Source organism: Lepus europaeus, chromosome 15 (assembly GCF_033115175.1).
Source record: "Lepus europaeus isolate LE1 chromosome 15, mLepTim1.pri, whole genome shotgun sequence".
In the NCBI taxonomy this organism is placed as follows: Eukaryota; Metazoa; Chordata; class Mammalia; order Lagomorpha; family Leporidae; genus Lepus; species Lepus europaeus.
In genome coordinates, this window is record NC_084841.1 from 37,843,233 (window position 1) to 37,861,793 (window position 18,561).

At 37.1% G+C, this 18,561-nt stretch overlaps 1 protein-coding gene across 1 annotated transcript in view; it reads right to left on the reverse strand.

The window, feature by feature from the left end:
• Positions 1–18,561, reverse strand: part of EMB (embigin) — a 57,540-nt gene that overhangs the window by 19,099 nt on the left and 19,880 nt on the right. Inside the window, exons 3-4 of the mRNA XM_062211849.1 lie at positions 3,730–3,913; positions 3,419–3,507 (exon numbers count right to left, since the gene is read on the reverse strand). Of these exons, the coding sequence (XP_062067833.1) occupies positions 3,419–3,507; positions 3,730–3,913 (273 nt within the window). The remainder of the gene's footprint in view (positions 1–3,418; positions 3,508–3,729; positions 3,914–18,561) is intronic.

Genomic DNA, 18,561 nt, shown 5'->3' on the forward strand with positions numbered 1-18,561 from the left:
CAACCTCAGCATATCTCTTTCTGAATACTAGGTCATGCTTCAGCAGGAAATTTTGTGTTGAAATATAATGACGATATTGAAATTTACCCATAGGCTAAGACCAAATGTGGAAGAAAGGCTATGTTTGGGAAAAACTCATTTGTTAGCCTCTAGGAGGCACATAATCAGCAGCTGCAAGATTACCCTGGGTATTCTGTGAGATTTAGATGAGGAACCCATGGCTATGCTACTAAATCATCATTATTAAATATTTAGATCAGGCTGTAGACTGAAGACAACTAACAATGACTGAGTGATGACATGGAGACACTCTGTTTTGCTTTCATCTCTTCTATTTTTTTTCACTGTCCCCTAGACAAATGCCCAGTACAGCATTAACTATTCCTTAACTCTACTGTATGAGGCTGCTAACAACAATGTGGGGCTAAATTATAAAATTCACTAACATTCAGGGAGTATTAACTTGTTTGAACTATTCCAGAAGCCACAATTGGTTCTGCACCACTGTTTTTGTTTTTGTTTTTGTTTTTTATGCTGGGAAATATTTATTAACATATAAGTATACTGATCTAGCATTCTAATAAGCCCTGTTGAGTTTTAAAATTTTGGATAACACAGGGCACATAAAATTCTTGGGGTTAAAATAATCCAGATTGAAGATGGTAAAATTGCTGATTCAGCCTAGTGTCAAGGAAGACAGGATTTTGTTCTACTCAATAATATTAACAACTCCCTGAAGTTGTAAGAATGTAGATCTATATTTGCATACTCATAGACTATAACAGATCGGCCTAAATGCCATTTTCAGTTCAGGGACATTTAGATATTATTAAATTAAGAAAAAGATTCTTCCATATTGTCAAGACAGCTACTAGACTTCAACACTGAATTTCCTTGCTGATTCTGTTACATTATTTATCCATGCTTTGACTTTTAGGATACTTCCTGGGGCAGAGAAATGGCTGAGCCATGACATGTTTCTAGCATTTGGAAATCTCACACGACTTCCCAAAAGATTTTGTTCTTTAACAATTAAGTTCATGATACTTCCTACTAAGAGCTTTTAACAATGATTAATATTACAGAAAGTGTTCAACAATTTCCTTAGAATATTTGACTCACTACCAAGAAACATTGAACCATCACTCATCTTTCTTGGGTGAAAAGTAGTCATCATATCAGCAGTTGCAAGTTTCCTATATGCATTTTTCCAGTCTTCCCTGCTCTGTCATCAATAGCCAAACACTCAAAGTCAGCATTTTTTTTTGCAATGTCCTAATCAGTGACCTTCATGCCCTTTCACAATTTTATATTAATAAATCAATCAGCTCCCATAAAGACAGAAGCAGGGACTTTTCCAATGAATTGGTCTGAGGACTCAAGCTCATATACTATATAGGCAGAAATTTTGGTTTTGGCTCAATTTAAAATACATAATAAAGGTTTCATCTACATTCATTTGTACTGGTTCTAAGAAAAAGATAATTATTATTCTTTGGAAAATCATAAGCAAACCACGTGGAGAAAGAATATAATAAGACATTTATAAAAATATGTACCATACAAAATTAAATAATAACATATAATAGTATAATATGAATTATTCCATAGATGCCTTTAAATTCTATTCAAATAAATTATTTCTTCAAACAATCTTCAATTTAAATGAATGATATAGAATTATTATTCTACCAAGGAAGATCTAGAGGGGGCCCAACTTATTAATATCATAAACATCCATAGGATATACTGTACACTTAAAAATTAATGTTAGGTGAACACTAAAAACAAAATAGGTGAACCAAGCTTCTTCAAGCAAATTAGAAAAGAAAAAACATGAATATTCAGTGGCTCTTTGTATTCCTTAAAGACCTGATTTAAAACCTATGTTTTGTGTTAGTGCCCCTGACACCAAGCCAATATCAGTTCACAACTTAATAACTAAGAAATCAGAGGTTTTTCCTTGGCATATTTGACATTAAATTTACTGGTAAACTGAAAAGTAAAATGTTTTGGATAATCTTCACATTACAACCAAGAATGACCACTACCAGATATAATTTACATAATTTATTACAAGAGCATTAACAATAAAAAGTAATAATTTCAACATTTTCTTCGAACAAGCATGAATAATACATATTTCCAGAGTACAAGGTCATCTAGAAGAGAAAAAAACGTATGTCAAAAGTTGAATTTCCCCAGGGGAACTTTAAGTCAGAAGATTTGATGAGCATTTTCTCAGGACCTGTAGGCCTTCCTTACATATTTAAAGGAGATTCATTCAAAAAGTACGTTTACTTTTTGATTTGGGATGCATGTGTTTTTGCTCACTAGGATAGGGGAGATTGAAGAGGAAAAAAGGAAGGGAGGGAGGGAGGAAGGAAGGAAGGTTGGTTTTCAGCTATATGTTATTACAAAAGAGTCTAAAAGTTTGCAAATTTCAAGTTTTTATAGCATAAAAAATTAGAGCAAGCTAAGATTAATTCTGCAACAAGGTACTTTTTAAAGAGTCTGTGTTGTCTACTTACACAGTGTTTGTAAAATCTACAGTCTGGTACTGCGAAGTCCTAGGCCTTCATGTTCACTCACCTCCCACCCAGACTCACAGGGCAACTTCTGGTCTGTAAGCCCCATCCATGGGGAGTGCTCTATCCAGCTGTACCATTTTTTATTTTTTAGAATGTATCTTTACTACAATCTTTCTAGGTTTGGATATTTAGTGTTATAATTGCTTCTGGTATTCAGTATAACAATACATTGTACAGTTTTGTGGCCAGGGAGCAAGAGGCTACAGCCTAGGGCCTGAGTATGTACTGGGTACACCATCTGGGTCTGTGCACGTAACCCCTACAGTGTTCACCCAAGGACAAAATTGCCTAACGGTGCCTTTTTCATAGCATAGCTCTGTCATTAAGTGACACATGACTATATTTTAAAATGTCCTAGCTTGATGACATAAAGAGCAGGCAACCTTTTGTGCATCTTTATACTATTTTTCAATGTTACAGATTTCCAGAATCCCAAGATGTGGAGATATTGATAAAAAATAAAAACACCAAACTGCATCCTAACAAGCTGAGGCCATACTAACTTAAGAAATGTGGAGAACTGCTGTAAAAGCTCTGGACTTAGACGGCTAACTAAGTAAATTCAAGAGACTGTCATGATTTACACAAACCTGGTTTTCTGGTCTTCAGCACTAAACTGTGGTCTTTACACTATGGAATGAAAGCAGGAGGGGAGTGACTTGGGGATATAAACCATTTTAAGCTCACATTTGGTAATTCAATGGAAAGCATACAATTTTCTTCCAGTTGCATTTTGTTTATTATTATAGCAATAATTTAAACTTGGGAGATTCAGAAGTCTAAGAACATAATGTGAAATTATTATTTCCCAAGCTATTAATACTGACCTTTGATATTAAATGTTCCCCTATGTACCTTTTCATCTTCAAAGAAACAAGAATAACTTCCCATTTGTTTGCTGTTAACAATGGTGAACCTAAAGATAATTCAAGTCATTAATATAAGCTTGTTCTCATAAAATTTCTTAATGAAGACATAATTAATCAAATTTAAAATAGAAATAATTCTGTAAATATGCAAATTAGAATATTAGCATAACACTCAAGTGATGGCAAAGTGAAGAATTCTCAGTCAATAAAAATATTTAGAATTGCACTTATCTGTGGCCAGCCTTGCAGATCTGACTTTGTATACTCACATGTACTGAGTAGACAGCATGTGTCCCTTGGTACTGATGAGATGATCCTCAAGTGGCTCATTCCCTTTTCTCCAGGTCACGTTTACTGAATTCACATCCCCAGATGTTGTGAACTGGCATGTGAGCTCTACATTACAAGGCCTTTCTAAAGTGATATTTTTTTCCATCAGCATGCTGGATTGTTCTGTTAGCAACAAAAGGGAGCAAAATGTGGAAGAAGTTACATTCAGGAGGAATTTCAATATATAATGCATTTTAAGTTATTAACAATATCACTGTATCATAGTTTTTTAGTGTAACATTCATTTGTTTCTTTGATGCATATTCCTTAGTCAACACAGATCTTCTCTTTCGTATGCTCTTTCACAGCCACAGTGGGAAAAAGCCTGGTATAACATTTATAGAATCACAAAACCCTAAGGGTGTGACAGGATTTACTTAAAATCTCTATAGCTGAGTGAGATTTGTACAATGAGCGAGTTCAAAGTGTGCCAAGTACCCTAACAGTGTAGTAACAGTACAGCTGTAACAACTGTAACAACAGATACACATCAGTGGAGTAAGAATGGAATGATTTTTTTTTTCCTTTTCAGGAACCCTGTTGCTGGTATTATTACAAGAATGTTTCCTGCATAATGTGGATTGGAGGTGTATGCCATATTCTTTCCTTTCCAGAAAGAACCTACAGGGGGGTGAATAAAGATATAGGCGTCAGACAGAGAACAGAAGCAGCAGCCTGTAGTTATAAATTTAACTGAATTGTAAATACCAGGATGAATTCGTATGGTGTTACATCTTACCAGAATATATATACACATAATATGCACACATGCATGTGTTAAAAAGTGCCAACAAAGCATAAGGCATTTGAGGTCCTGAAAACTCTTTTCAGACTAAAAACAGAGCCTCTCCAAAGAACTCAAATGTCCTAAATCCCCACTCCCAGGAGCAATCAAGGAAGGTTGACTCATCCCAGGAGAAGTTTCCACACCATACCTAAACCTTATTACAAAACTATCACATCTCCTATCTCTTCTCCTAAGGGCTCACTTATCTTTTCAAAAAGCCATTTGATTTTCTGTAAGTGGCCTTTCTCTGCCTCGCCTTTCCCTTATTAAGATGGTATACGGATGAACCTGAAGGACATTATGTTAACTAAAATAAGTCAAGCACAACAAGGCAAATATACCAAGGGCTCACTCGGACGTGGGAGCTAAAAACATCAATCTCAGAGAAACAGAGAATGGAGCAGTAGCTACCAGAGCCAGGCAGAGGCTGGGGAAGGGGGGAGGGGTGAACGACACTGGATGGTTAACTGTCCAGGCACTGTTGGACAGGAGGAATACTTCCTAATGCTCTACAAAACAGTTGGGTAATTGTGGTTGGCAAGAACTGTCTATTTCAAAACAGTTAGTAGAGAGGGTTTTAACTGTTCGCAACACAAAGGAACGATAAATGTTTGAGGTGATGGGATATGCCAACTATTCTGATGTGATCATACGTGTGTTGAAATGTCACGGTGGACCTCATAAATATGTAAAATTATTTACAACAATTGAAATATGTATTTTAAAAGATGTTATATAAGCCCCAAATTCTAATTACCTCCTTTGAGCTCCACCTTTTTCTGTAAACTCCAGTATATACATGAGTACATTTGCCTTGTTTCCTGATGATTCACCTCTTGTCAGCTTAACTGGCTGAACCTAAGAAGGTAGAGGAAAGGTTTTTCTTCCCTGACTGTTGGGCACGGGGGACAGGAGAGAAAGTCGCAGGCCCCCACCAATCGCACTCATTGCAGATATTGCAACTAAGGTCTCAAAACCTCAGACCAGGCCAACAAGGGTAAGCTTTGCCTGCCAGTCTCTCCTCTTTCAGCTGGGGGGCGGGGTTCAATAACGCAAAGGCACTGAGAGCATCTCCTGGTCTTTTCTTTCTTCAGTTTAATCCTCCAACCACCCCAATCTCTAAGTCCCTGACAATACATCCTAGGGGACTTCAAAAACTCACGGAAAATGCATATTATGAAAAAACTATGAATAGATTTTTAGAAATCTTTTGCATCAAAGAAAAGTTACCTTCCAGTTCCATTTTTTCCATGGACTCTCTGAAGTAACTCTGTGTGTGTGCATGCGTATGTCTAGGTAGCCAGACCGAAATATCCCTCACTTATAGGGAATACACAGAGTCAAGTTTAATGTTGATGAAACTTAAAAGTTGTTCTCAAGAATCACTTCCTTTTAGTATATTAAAAGGAGGATATTATTATGTCACATAAAGTTATGTCTAAGAGCTCACTAAAGATGTATCATCCTTAGATTCTTCTTCAAAGACAATTAAGTTGCTAAATGGAAAGAAGGGGGAGGGAGGAAGGGAAAAGAGGAAGAAGAAACAAAAAAAGGGAAATCACCTCCAAGAAACAACAACATAGACCAACCCTTGCGTAGACTGTTGAGGAACACTTCTCTTTGTGTACTTTACTCCATTCGTTCTCTCTTTTCTTTTTATTTCTCTTTGTTGGATAAAATAGGAGAGAGAGCAGGAACGGGGAGAGAGAAAGGGTAGGAGGGCGGGTATGGTAGGAAGAATTACTATGTACATAATGTTGTATTTATGAGATAAATACAAATTAAAAATAGTAAAATAAAAATGTCAAGCTTATACCTTGCTTATCCTATACTAATTGTACTGCTGGCTACCCAAAGTCTAGAGAAGAAACACGTTCCCTTTATAAAAGAACTCCAGCAAATAAATTAGAAAGGTCATGGAAATATAATAGACAAGTGATGCTGCAATCCTGATGAATGATGGGCCTCGGCATTTTGCATGGACCACTGCAATCTTCTCAAAAACAGAACTAAGTGGAAGAACATCCCACCACCTAGGAAGTAATCTTCTAATCTTGTCAAGAGGGGAGAGAGTCCTGACATGGATCAAATTTATTTATTTACTTACTTATTTAGTATTTTCGGGTAGAGGGACACAGAGAGAACACCCCCATCTTCTGATTCACTCTCCAGTACTGGCTCAGCCTGGCCAATAGTCAGGAGTCAGGAACTCAGTTTAGGTCTCCCACAAGGGTGGCAGGGACCCAAGTACCTGAGCCATCACCACTGCCTCCCAGGATCTGCCTTAGCAGGAAGCTGGAACCAGGAGCTGGAGCTGGGAATTGAACTCAGGTACTCTAATGTGGGCCACAGAGGTCTAATTCTAAATCTTCACCCCTATGCCTAACATTAGGCTTGCATACTCAAGTCTCATTTTACAGGAAAACAGCTGATAGGAGAATTACATTCCATTGGGGGCCGGCTCTGTGGCTTAGTGAGTAATGCCACTGCCTGCAGTGCCAGCATCCCATATGGACACTGGTTAGAGTCACAGCTGCTCCACTTCCCATCCAGCTCTCTGCTATTGCCTGGGAAAGCAGTAGAAGATGGCCCAAGTCTTTGGGCCCTTGCATCCACATGGGAGACCTCAAAGAAGCTCCTGGCTCCTGGCTTTGGATTGGCACAGCTCCAGCCATTGTGGTCATCTGGGGAGTGAACCAGAGATGGAAGACCTCTCTCTTTTTCTCTCTCTCTCTCTCTCTTTGCCTCTGCCTCTCTGTAACTCTGTCTTTCAAATAAATTAATAAATCTTAAAAAAAAAAAAAAGCAAAAACAAAAAAAACTACATTCATTAACCAAGAAGATCCAGAATGTAGGAAAACTACAAGATGAATGATCTGGCTTTGTCAACAGATAAATTAATAAATGGAGACAGAAGGGCTGTGTTTGGGAAACCTGAAAATAAATGAAATTTCTAAAAAAGCATGCCTTTGGGGGTGGCATTGTGGTGCAGTGGGTTAAGTCACCGCTTGGGGCACCACATTCCGCATTGGAGTACCTCGGCTCAAGTCCTTCATTTCCAATCTAGTTTCCTGTTAACGTGCACCCTAGAAGTCAGCACTGATGGATCAAATATTTGGGTCCCTGCCACCCATGAGGAACACATGGATTGAGATTCTGGCTCTTGGCCTTAACTTGGTCCAGTCCTGGCTGTTGTGGGTATTTGAGGAGTGAACCAGCAGATGAAAGACTCCCTCTCTCTCTTCTTATCTTTCAAAGAAAGAAAGAAACTTTTTTAGAACGCCTTAAAAAGAAAGCAAAACTAAGCTGTAATATTTAAGGATGTAATATTTATTATTCCTGGGCAATAAAGCAATAAATAAAAGTATAAAAGTGATGAGATAAAAATCAGAATAGTGGCAGTTACTCCAAAGGAGAAGGAGGTGTGCTTGGGAGTGGACACTACATTATATAAACCCAAGCTCTTCTCACGCTCAGAAGTGGTAGGTAATGCAGAGAACTTAAGTAAAACGTCAAATCACTTTTAATTACACTTAAAACTTTGCAAAATGCTTTCTTAAGCAATGACCAGGTGCAGAGTTTGCAAACAGTGGAGTATACAGTTCATGTAAAGTGCTTTGTGAGCACATGCCTGAAATAACTGCTTGTGTAATCGCATACTTGCTGAATTGAATTCTATGCTCAAAAACAGAAAAAATCAAAACTTAGGTACAGTAAGACCTCATTTGGAGTCCAATTATAAAGGGATAAAATCAAGCACATAAAACTGAAGATATTTACACATTTCATCATATTTACTGAGCATCTCCTATACGTCAGAAATTATAGTAGGTACTAGTAACAGGATAAAATGTTTCAGAATCAACTATATTTGGTCCAAAGCTTATGCATCTATAATTTTTCATCACTTCCCCTTATCTCTGGAAAATACACTTAAAATTTAGTCCTATTTTTCAGTCAAATCTCTGTCAAAAATATTATTTCATTGATCAGTCTCTTAAAAGAATTAGCTGGCTACACAGTCTGTCCTCACTTGCATTCCAGCTTCAATACAGCATATTCTGGCGTCTTACCTCATCACACTATAAAATTCACTTTCTCTTAGGTTAAAAATGGCCTAATTGTTTAACCTGCTGACCTCTTTTCAGAGTTCATGTTTTATGTGAAGTCTCTAGAATATCAGATAGATTACTTATTCCTTGAAATTTCCTTTACTTTGTTTCTACTAATAGTGTTAAACATTTTATATTTAATATTATGTATTTTAAACATTTTTCTAGCCACACCAAAGTCTTCCAACTACCCTTTGAATGTTGATGCCTCATGGATTTTGCTCTTTGGTCTCTCTACTTCTCAACTTGACACTCCTGTGTTGCATTTAATTGTTACTTAGAATACTCTTTTTTGTTTTGAATACTCTAAGCTCCATTCAAAACTTCTTTCTTGATCTGCAGGCCCATAGCTCCAGGTGTCTACTCAGCATCTAAATCAGATATTCCTCATGCATTTCAAACTCAGTATATCCAAGGGAGATCATTTACCCTTCCCTTCCCCTGACTTGTAACACTGAATCACACACACTTGTATTCAGTTGATTCTACCTCTGAAATATCAAACTTTCCCCTGTTCTCTTCAACTCTTGCTATTAAAGTCATTATCTTTCTCCAGAATCAGGCAAATGACCTCCTACCTTCTATTAGCTACTTTTTCTTCTTAATTATTTAATAACGACACCAAACTTGTTCTTCTAAAAGTAAAAGTAGGATAATTTAACTGGTCTGATTGGTAGATACCTTTCATTTCCAAATAAAGTATCTTCATAATGGGACAATACATTATTTCATGAGGCTGTCAACAGTGCAATCATAAGAAAAGCACTAGTAATATAAGGGTACTTTACACAGTTTTTGAAAAACAGAATTAAAGAATAAACTTATTTTGGTGAGGAAACATTTTGAAATTCACACATACAAGGATCTTTGAAAATTCATGAAAAAGTAATTGTTATGAAACAATTTATGCATGGATTTCAAAAAATGTTTGCACCAAAACAATTCATCTTCTGATTCTATTTTCCCACAAACCTCTTGAAGTACCCTTCCATAATATACCAATTGCTCAAGAAATGTCCACTTACTTCATCTCATCATTTTCTCATTGGGGAACATAATAAAAACTATCATGTCCAGTGCTAAGATTTATGTGATTATTATATTACTTAGTCTTCACAACAGTTCCATGAAGTAAGTGTCATAGTTATTAACATTACATTACAGACAAGACAAAGAGAAGCTAATTATCTTGACCAAAATGACCAAAATGATATATAGTGGTTATGCTGAATCTCAAATTTAAGTGTGATTGAGCAAGATTCTCATGGCCAATGGTACATACCAACTCACAAAATATGAAATCCTCTTGGTAATGGAATTAACTTATTCACCCTCAGATGCTGAACCAAAATATTTAATCAAAGAAAATACTACCAGAAAATGAATCAAATTTATAATACAGGATTACAGCAACCTGGATGTGATGATAGATGATATGTGTGATCTATACATTTTAAACATTCACATTTTCCATGAAATGCTTCCTTTATATCCTTAACATCATAAATATGTAAAAACTTCTGCAAATATTAGACTCTTTTGTGGTTAGCCAACAAACCAAGGTGAGCTCAACATGTTTCAACTTCCCCAAATTGCACAATTGCAATGTGTTTTTGCTAATTTAAATGTTGCAAAACATCCATGAAATCTGCATTTTTAGGACTGTAGTCACTTGTTCAGTTTTTAAACATATTTTTAAAAGATTTTTCTTAAAATCCTAATTTTATATGTGTCTAAATCCTCTTGTATTTTTATAATCAATTTGTAAGTATATGGATTTTTCAGCAGTTTTCAATCCTCAGAGCATTGATGCACAGATCTGACTGGGTCCATTGAGGAGCAAAGCTCTGAAATACCACTTGATATATAAGTCTACTGTGTTCTTTTATAGAAAGGAAAAAAGTGGAAGTCAATTAAAATGTCTTGCATAGAAGAGTGTTTACAAATATAGCATAAACTTTTACTACGAAGAAGTACACGCACTGCAACACACATGCAACTGATAAGACAGGACAAGTCTCTCAGAAATAAAGACAGGAAATACAGAGCCCCAGTAGCCTGATTTCTCCTTCATCTCTCCATAGAACTTAAAGAAGTCCCATGTTACTCCCTAAATATGCATGAAACGATGGAATCCTTACAGAAACAATAAGAAAGCCACAATAATATGAGGGCAATACTCCTATATAAAATTAAAGAAATCAGGCAGGCGCCACGGCTCAATAGGCTAATCCTCCGCCTATGGCGCCAGCACCCCAGGTTCTAGTCCCAGTCGGGGCGCCAGATTCTGTCCTGGTTGCTCCTCTTCCAGTCCAGCTCTCTGCTGTGGCCTGGGAGTGCAGTGGAGGATGGCCCACGTCCTTGGGCCCTGCACCCCATGGGAGACCAGGAGAAGCACCTGGCTCCTGCCATCGGATCAGCGCGGTGCGCCGGCCGCAGTGGCCATTGGTGGGTGAACCAACGGAAAAGGAAGACCTTTGTCTTTGACTCTCTCTCACTATCCACTCTGCCTGTAAAAAAAATAAATACATAAAAAAATAAAGAAATCAGTCCTATTTTTAACATTGACATTTTGCTTCTGATCGTATGATCTTGAACTGACTTATACAATCACTCTTCTAGATAAGAATATCCTAAAATTTATATCCAACATGGATAAAATAACTTAAGAACACTGCTCTTTGCTTCTTGTAATTTAACCTATTTCCAAAAGTCAATCTCATATTGAAGTGATCCTTTTTTATTGAGTCTGCCAACAAGTTATTTCTATGCTCTCTCCGATCAGTGCAATATTGATTTGATACAGCGTAAAACGCATGTGGCTTCTGAATTCCAAAAGCTTAAAACACAAAATCACAGGGCTGGCATTGTGGCATAGCAGGTAAATTCAGTGACCCTGGCATCCCATACACTAGCCAGTTAGTGTCCCAGCTGCTCCACTTCTAATCCAGGTCCTGTTAATGCCTGGGAAACACAGAAGAAGATGGTCCAAGTATTTGGACCCCTGCCACCCATCTGAGAGATCTGGATGAAGCTGCTGGCTCCTGGCTTCAGCCTGGCCTTGCCCTTGCTTTTTGTGGCCATCTAAGGAGAGAACTAGTGGATGGGAGGTTGGAAGATCTCTCTCTCTCTCTTTCTCACTCTCTCTCTCTCTCTTTCTCTCTGCCTCTTCCTCTCTATATATAATTTTGCTTTTCAGAAGTATATTTTGAAAGTCAGAGTTACGGGACGGGGTAAACAGAGAGAGAGAAAAAGAGATCTTCCATCCACAGGTTCAGTCCCCAAATAGCCACAACAACTGGGGCTGGGCAGGTCCGAAGCCAAGAGCCAGGAGCTTCTTCCAGGCTTCCATGTGGGTGGTAGAGGCGCAAGCACTTGGGCCATCTCTATTCCTATCCTGGGTGCATTAGCAGGGAGCTGGATCAGAAGTGGAGCAGCCAGGACTCAAATTGAGCCCATATGGGATGCTGCTGTTGCAGGCTGTGGCTTTACTCATAATGCTAGTACCAACAAATCTTTTTTAAAAATGCAAAAAGCACCATTGTACACAGAGAAACCTAAAAAGGACACAATCCTACTCTAGTAAAAACATATAACTATTCTTTTATATACTTTCTAAGTATGTGTATACAATTTCCAAGTCCTCGCTTTGGAAGTTCTCAAGATCTTTAAATTGTACGGCTACAAAGAAGGAGGTTCCTTTCTCTGAAGGGAGGAGAACTTTGATTATGGCCTTGTCTAAATAAGGTCAGAGTTTGTGAACTCAGGAGGCTTCCATAGCCTTGACAGCTCATGACAAGAACCTCGGGCGATTACTGATTTCATAAATAAGAGTGTCAATTGTTAAATCAACAACAAGAGTCACTGTGCACTTGCTGCTCGTTGTAGGACCTCTGTACTTAATGTGTTGTACTATGAGAACTAACAGTAAAACTAGTCTTCAAACAGTACTTTATACTTTGTGTGTCTATGTGTATGCAAACTGTTGAAATCTTTGCTTAGTATAGAGTTGTTATTCTGTATATAAAGATAATTAAAAATGAATCTTAATGAAGAATGGGATGGGAGAGGGAGTAGGAGATGGGATGGTTTGGGGGTGGAAGGGCTGGTATGGGAGGAAGAACTGCTATAATCCAAAAGTTGTACCTATGAAATCTATATTTTTTAAATAAAAGCTTTCTATAAAAAAACTGTATGGCTAATGTTACATGAGCCTATTCGGAAACTTTTTTTTTTAAAGATGTATTTATTCATTTGAAAGGCAGAGTTACAGAGAGGCAGAGGCAGAGGAAGAGAGGTCTTCATCTGCTGGTTGGCTCCCCAAATGGCTTTAACAGCCAGAGCTGGGCCAATTCAAAGCCAGGAGCCAGGAGCTTTTTCTAGGTTTCCCATGTGGATACAGGGGCCCAAAGACTTGGACCATCTTCCACTGCTCTCCCAGGCCACAGCAGAGAGCTGGATTGGAAGTGGAGCAGCTGAGACTAGAATTGGCACCCATGTAGGATGCTGGCACTGCAGATGGAGGCTTTATCCACTATGCTACAGCACCAGCTCCCACTCAAACTTACCAGAAATTGTTTGTACAAGCATCCTCAAAAAAAAAAAAATGGGGGGGGGGATAATAGAAAACATGATGGCTTTTACACAAATGAAGTCTACTTTTTCAAAATAATTTATAAAATATTTATTAAGATTTTGGAAACTGTGCAAAAAAAAAAATCCCAGAGAAGATCTGGTTGAATTTCATTAAATAAAGCTTCTGTTTGCCACTGTTTTCTTGTACTTCAATTATCATCAAGTTATTTAGATAACCAGAATCAAAGTACCCCTCCCCATCACATAAGTTTTGCAAGTGGCAAAGCTCCTGTTCACTATGGAAGCATAAGAGCCAAACACACCTTTACATCACATATCTGATGGCTAGAGGCTGGCCACTTGACTAATCATACTGTATCACTCATGGCTTCAAAGTTAGAGAGTTGGGTTAAGTACCTAAATAGAATTAATCACAATAACACAAGCAGAGAGGTGTCTAGCAATGATAGTGCATCATTATAAATTCATCTACTCATTCAACACTTACTTTCTGAACATCTACCTATGCCTGTTATTTATCCACCCATTCAACAATTTTAATAAAAATCTACTTTTGTTTTTTACTCTGGGTCTGATAAAGAATACGGTAAAAGTGGCAATATTTTAACTAGACTCTTTTAGTGTTCCTTCCTGTCTTCCTTAGGTCCTTGCCATTTCCAGAACTTAGCTATCAATTCTGAGGTCCAAAATCCATTGAATGAATTATTTCCTACTTAATTGATTAAAAATGTTTCCATATCAGCTATCAAGATTTATTAGACACTTCATTGTGTTCTTCTTTCACTTAATGATTAAAGTTTTATAGCACTTATATCATTTGGCAGCTCAGAAAAATCTAGGATATATACTTTTTGGGCCCTAGAATAAACTCCTAACCATTACGTCCATCTGAAAAGCAATGACTAAGGTTACTAGGGGAGCATGGTTCAAGCCTGGGCACGGATCCAGGATTCAGAAGAGCCAATTCCAAGCCTTGTACACTCCATTCCAAGGAAAGTCCTTCCCTCTTGTTTCGGAACCATAACAACATATTTATAATTTGCACTATCATTTTGCATATACAAATCAAGAGTATGCTATCACAATTTGCCTTCAATTTTTACATCTTACGTAGCTTGATGGAAAATTTGTTTGTTTTGAACCATTTGTATGCCATCACTTGAACATAATGGAATAAAAGAAAAACAATTGAAAGATGTCAAATCATTAGATTCCCCAATACAAATAACCATTTACATTTCCGTTTTGAAAAGGATTATTCCAATACCTTTGAATATCATTTTAGTGACAGAACTGTTATAGAAACAAATCAGGAGAACTCTTAAGTAGAACTCCACAAATATTATATAAAACTAAAAAAATATGTTGGTGCAATGAGTCAAGAATAGAGAGGGTGCAGAAGGTAATCAAGATTGGTTTCTTCATTTCCTCATCTTCTTTCCCCCTGCATGCCTACATGCACAGAACAAAGTATTTAAAAATAACTGGATTTCATCAAAGAGTTAGGCACAGAAGCCATAGGACCCAGCAAAACAAGACAAGGGCCCATAAACATATAACATAAGTAGAAAGCATGACACACCTCTTTGGTAATGAATTTCTACAAACTACATACTTACGCCTTGATGTCAGTCTGAGATTTGATCTTATGCTAACAGTTTATGTCTCCTGCTATCAATTTCCAAGCTTGTAAAAATGCAAATCTGGAGGTCTCCTCTGAAAGGTTTTGATTCCGTAGGCCTATGCCATAGTACACAATCAACTGGCTAGCTCAGGTTAAATGCCTGCTTCCCGGAGAGGGCTCCCCTAACCATCCTAACACTCTACTCTCACTTTCACCCTCTAACACACCACCTTTATGCATTTACTTCCCTATACTTTACACTGCCTGACTTCCTAAAAGTTATTTTGTTTACTTGTGTATCCATTTCCTCTCCCCACTAGAATATAAACTGCATGACATTAACGAAATGAGAACATAAGGATAACTGCTGGGCCTGGTAAACCAGACTTCCAGTAAGTTTTTATTGAATTGATTTTAATGACACAAGTGGCTCCTAGAATGCAGTATTTAAAATAGTGAGCCTCTTCCCTAGACAGAGAAGGAACTTACCTTAGACGGTAGGTTTGGGTTTATTAAAATTGCATCAGGAAATATATGAGGAATTCAAGACAGAAAGAACTTAAGGAGGTATACAGGATATGTGCAAGAAATTCTGGTTTCACATAGTGGATTCATTCACTAACCAAAACAAGTTCAGTAATTTTCTATTCTACTTGTGATACAGAAGTGAACAAATAATTGATCATGTTAGCAGAGGAGACACAATTCAGACATAAACATATAAAACTGAAAAATATGTTACTACAATCAGTGAAGATTGGAGGGGCGGAGAAAGCACTAAAGATTGGCATCTCCATTGCCTCATCTTCTGTTCCCACATAAATATAAGCATGGCACAAAAGATTTTAAAATAACTAGACTTCACCAAAGATTAACTGGAATAGGTACTCTAAATCAAATGCTATCTAGATCACACATACAATACAATATCATGAAAACATTAACTTTCCCCAAAAGTAATCTACAGATTGAGTGACAAATTCATCAAAATCCAGTAAGTGCTCTTTATGGAACTTGGCTTTTCAGAAAAACTACATGAAAAAACCCCAAGATTTAGAAAAAATATACTTTTAAAAAAGAACAAAAGCAAAAGAATATATATTTATAATGCTTTAAAAATTAATATGTATGTGTTGATGATACTGGTAAACATCAAAAATTAATGGAATAAAATAGGCAGATTTATCAGATTACAAGTCAAAACCTATTAGTGAGTCAGAAAATCTATTGAGTAATTATGATCAGATCTCTTTTTTAGTGGGTTGGAAGAGAAGAGGAGCTATATAGATGCTATTTGATAAACATTTTGCTTTATGTGTGTGAGTGGATGGCTGGTGTATCAGCTGAAATTCACAAGGCACAATTTATTTCTTACTTTGGGTAGAAGTTTAAAAAGTTTGAAAAACATTGAAACGGTAGAGAAACAAAACAGTATGAAGAAATTCAGCATATGACCAGCAAGGTAAAAATGAAAATTGTTCAGCACTGACATTAATGACTTCTATAAAGTAACAACGTTAGTTCCCTATCACACACAAAATATAAAATTGTATTCCAGATGGGTTCAAAAGTAAAAGGTGAAAAAATATGAAAATAATAAAACATAATGAAATTTCTTCACAATAAAAAAACAAAAACATAAGGACCTGAGTTGTGGCACAGTGGATTAAGCTGCTGTTTTGAGTCCGGCTACTCTATGCTTCCAATCCACTTCCTGATAATGCACCTTTTAAAAGAAGCAGATCATGGCCCAAGTACTTGGGTATGGCCACCAACATGGGAGACCAGAATCGAGTTCCAGGTCTCTAGCTTTAGACTGGGCTAGCTCTGGCTGTTTGGGGCATTTGGGAAGTGAAACAGCAGATGAAAGATCTCTCTCTTTCTGTATCTCTCTCCTCTCTCTGTGTGTGACCCTTCCTCTCTCTGACACTCTGCCTTTCAAATAAATAAGTAAATATTTTTTCAAAAAAATACAAAAATTTAAAATGGGAAAAAATAGAAAGTACATAATCAGTATCCAAAATAAAAAAGCTATCTCATTTAAATAAAAAATCAACAGCAAAATGAATAAAGGATATTAACAGCTAAACAGATACACACACCACACATACACCACACACACACACATACACACACATCAAACTCCAAAGTGCAAACCAAAACAACAATGATACAGCTTTTCACATTCATTAGCAAAGACCAAAGAGCCTGATAATGTCAAGTGCCAGATAGAATGTAGGAAAAATTCACCTCAAATATGTGGGGGCAATTTAGAAGAATCTATTAAAATAAAAAAGCATATATATCTAATTAAATTATATTTCATATAATTTCTAACCCAGCAATTCCGCTTTGTGGTACTGATCCTAAAGGATCACTTACAACTATGTCCAGAGAGATATATGTAAAGTGCTCATTGCTATATGGTTTATAATAAAAAATATATAAGCAAACTAAGTCCTTTAAGAGAAAAATGTCTATGTAAGCTGTGCATTTATACAGTGCATGCCACTAAAAGAAAAAAGCGAGATCCATATAGAATACTGGCAGATCTCCAAGAATTGATTACGAATGACAAAAAGCAATTTCAGAACAATGTATCTGGACTTACACCAATACTATATTTAATGGCTTCTGAGAAGAGGTACACTGTATACAATGTCCCCTTTTCTGTGGTTTCACTGTCTGTGGTTTCAGTTACTCAGGTTCAAACACGGACCAAAAATATTAAATGGAAGATTCCAAAAATAAACAGACCATGAAGGTTGGGTGTCTGTCACAGCAGTTAAAGCCGTTTTGGGACACCCACATCCCATGTCAGAGTGTCTGGGTTTGAGTCCCAGATCCTCTACTTCTAATACAGTGTCCTGTTGATGCATACCCTAGGAAGCAGCACAAGTACTTGGATTATCATCAGTCACATGGAAGATCCAGACTGGGTTCTGAGCTTCTGGCTTCAGTCTGGCCCAGCACTGGCCCACCTCTCTCTCTCTCTCTCTCTCTCTCTCTCGCACGCGTGCGCCCCCTTTCAAGTAAAATGAAAATAAATTTTAAAAAATTTAAAACAAGCCATAAGTTTTAAACTGCATATTGTTCTGAGGAACATGATGAAATCTCACACCATTCCACTCCAACCTGCCTGGAACCTGAATCAACCCTTTGTCCCTCACATCACATCCACACAGTATGCACTACCCACCTGCTAATTACCTAGTAGCCACCCTGGCTATCAGATCAACTGTCACGGTATCACAGTACCTGGGCTTAAGTAACGCCTATTTTACTTAATAATGGCCAAAGTACAAAAATAGTGACGTTTCCCTTAAGTGTTATCTCACATGTTCACAAGAAGGATAAACAGAATACCAGAATACAATGCAATGTTTTCAAACTGAATAAAAAATCACATAATTTTTATTACCAGATATTCCCTAATTGTTATATTTTATTAGCTATTGTTAATATCTTACTGTGCCTAATTTATAAGCCAAACTGTATCATAGGTATATGGATAGCAGAAAACACTGTAGGACTTGGCACTATTTGCAGTTCCATCATCCACTCATATTTAATGTTTCTTCTTATGCCTATGATCTGAAGCTCAAGAACGTCCAATCCCACTGTTCTTCAGTTTCAGGGGCTGCTTCATTGT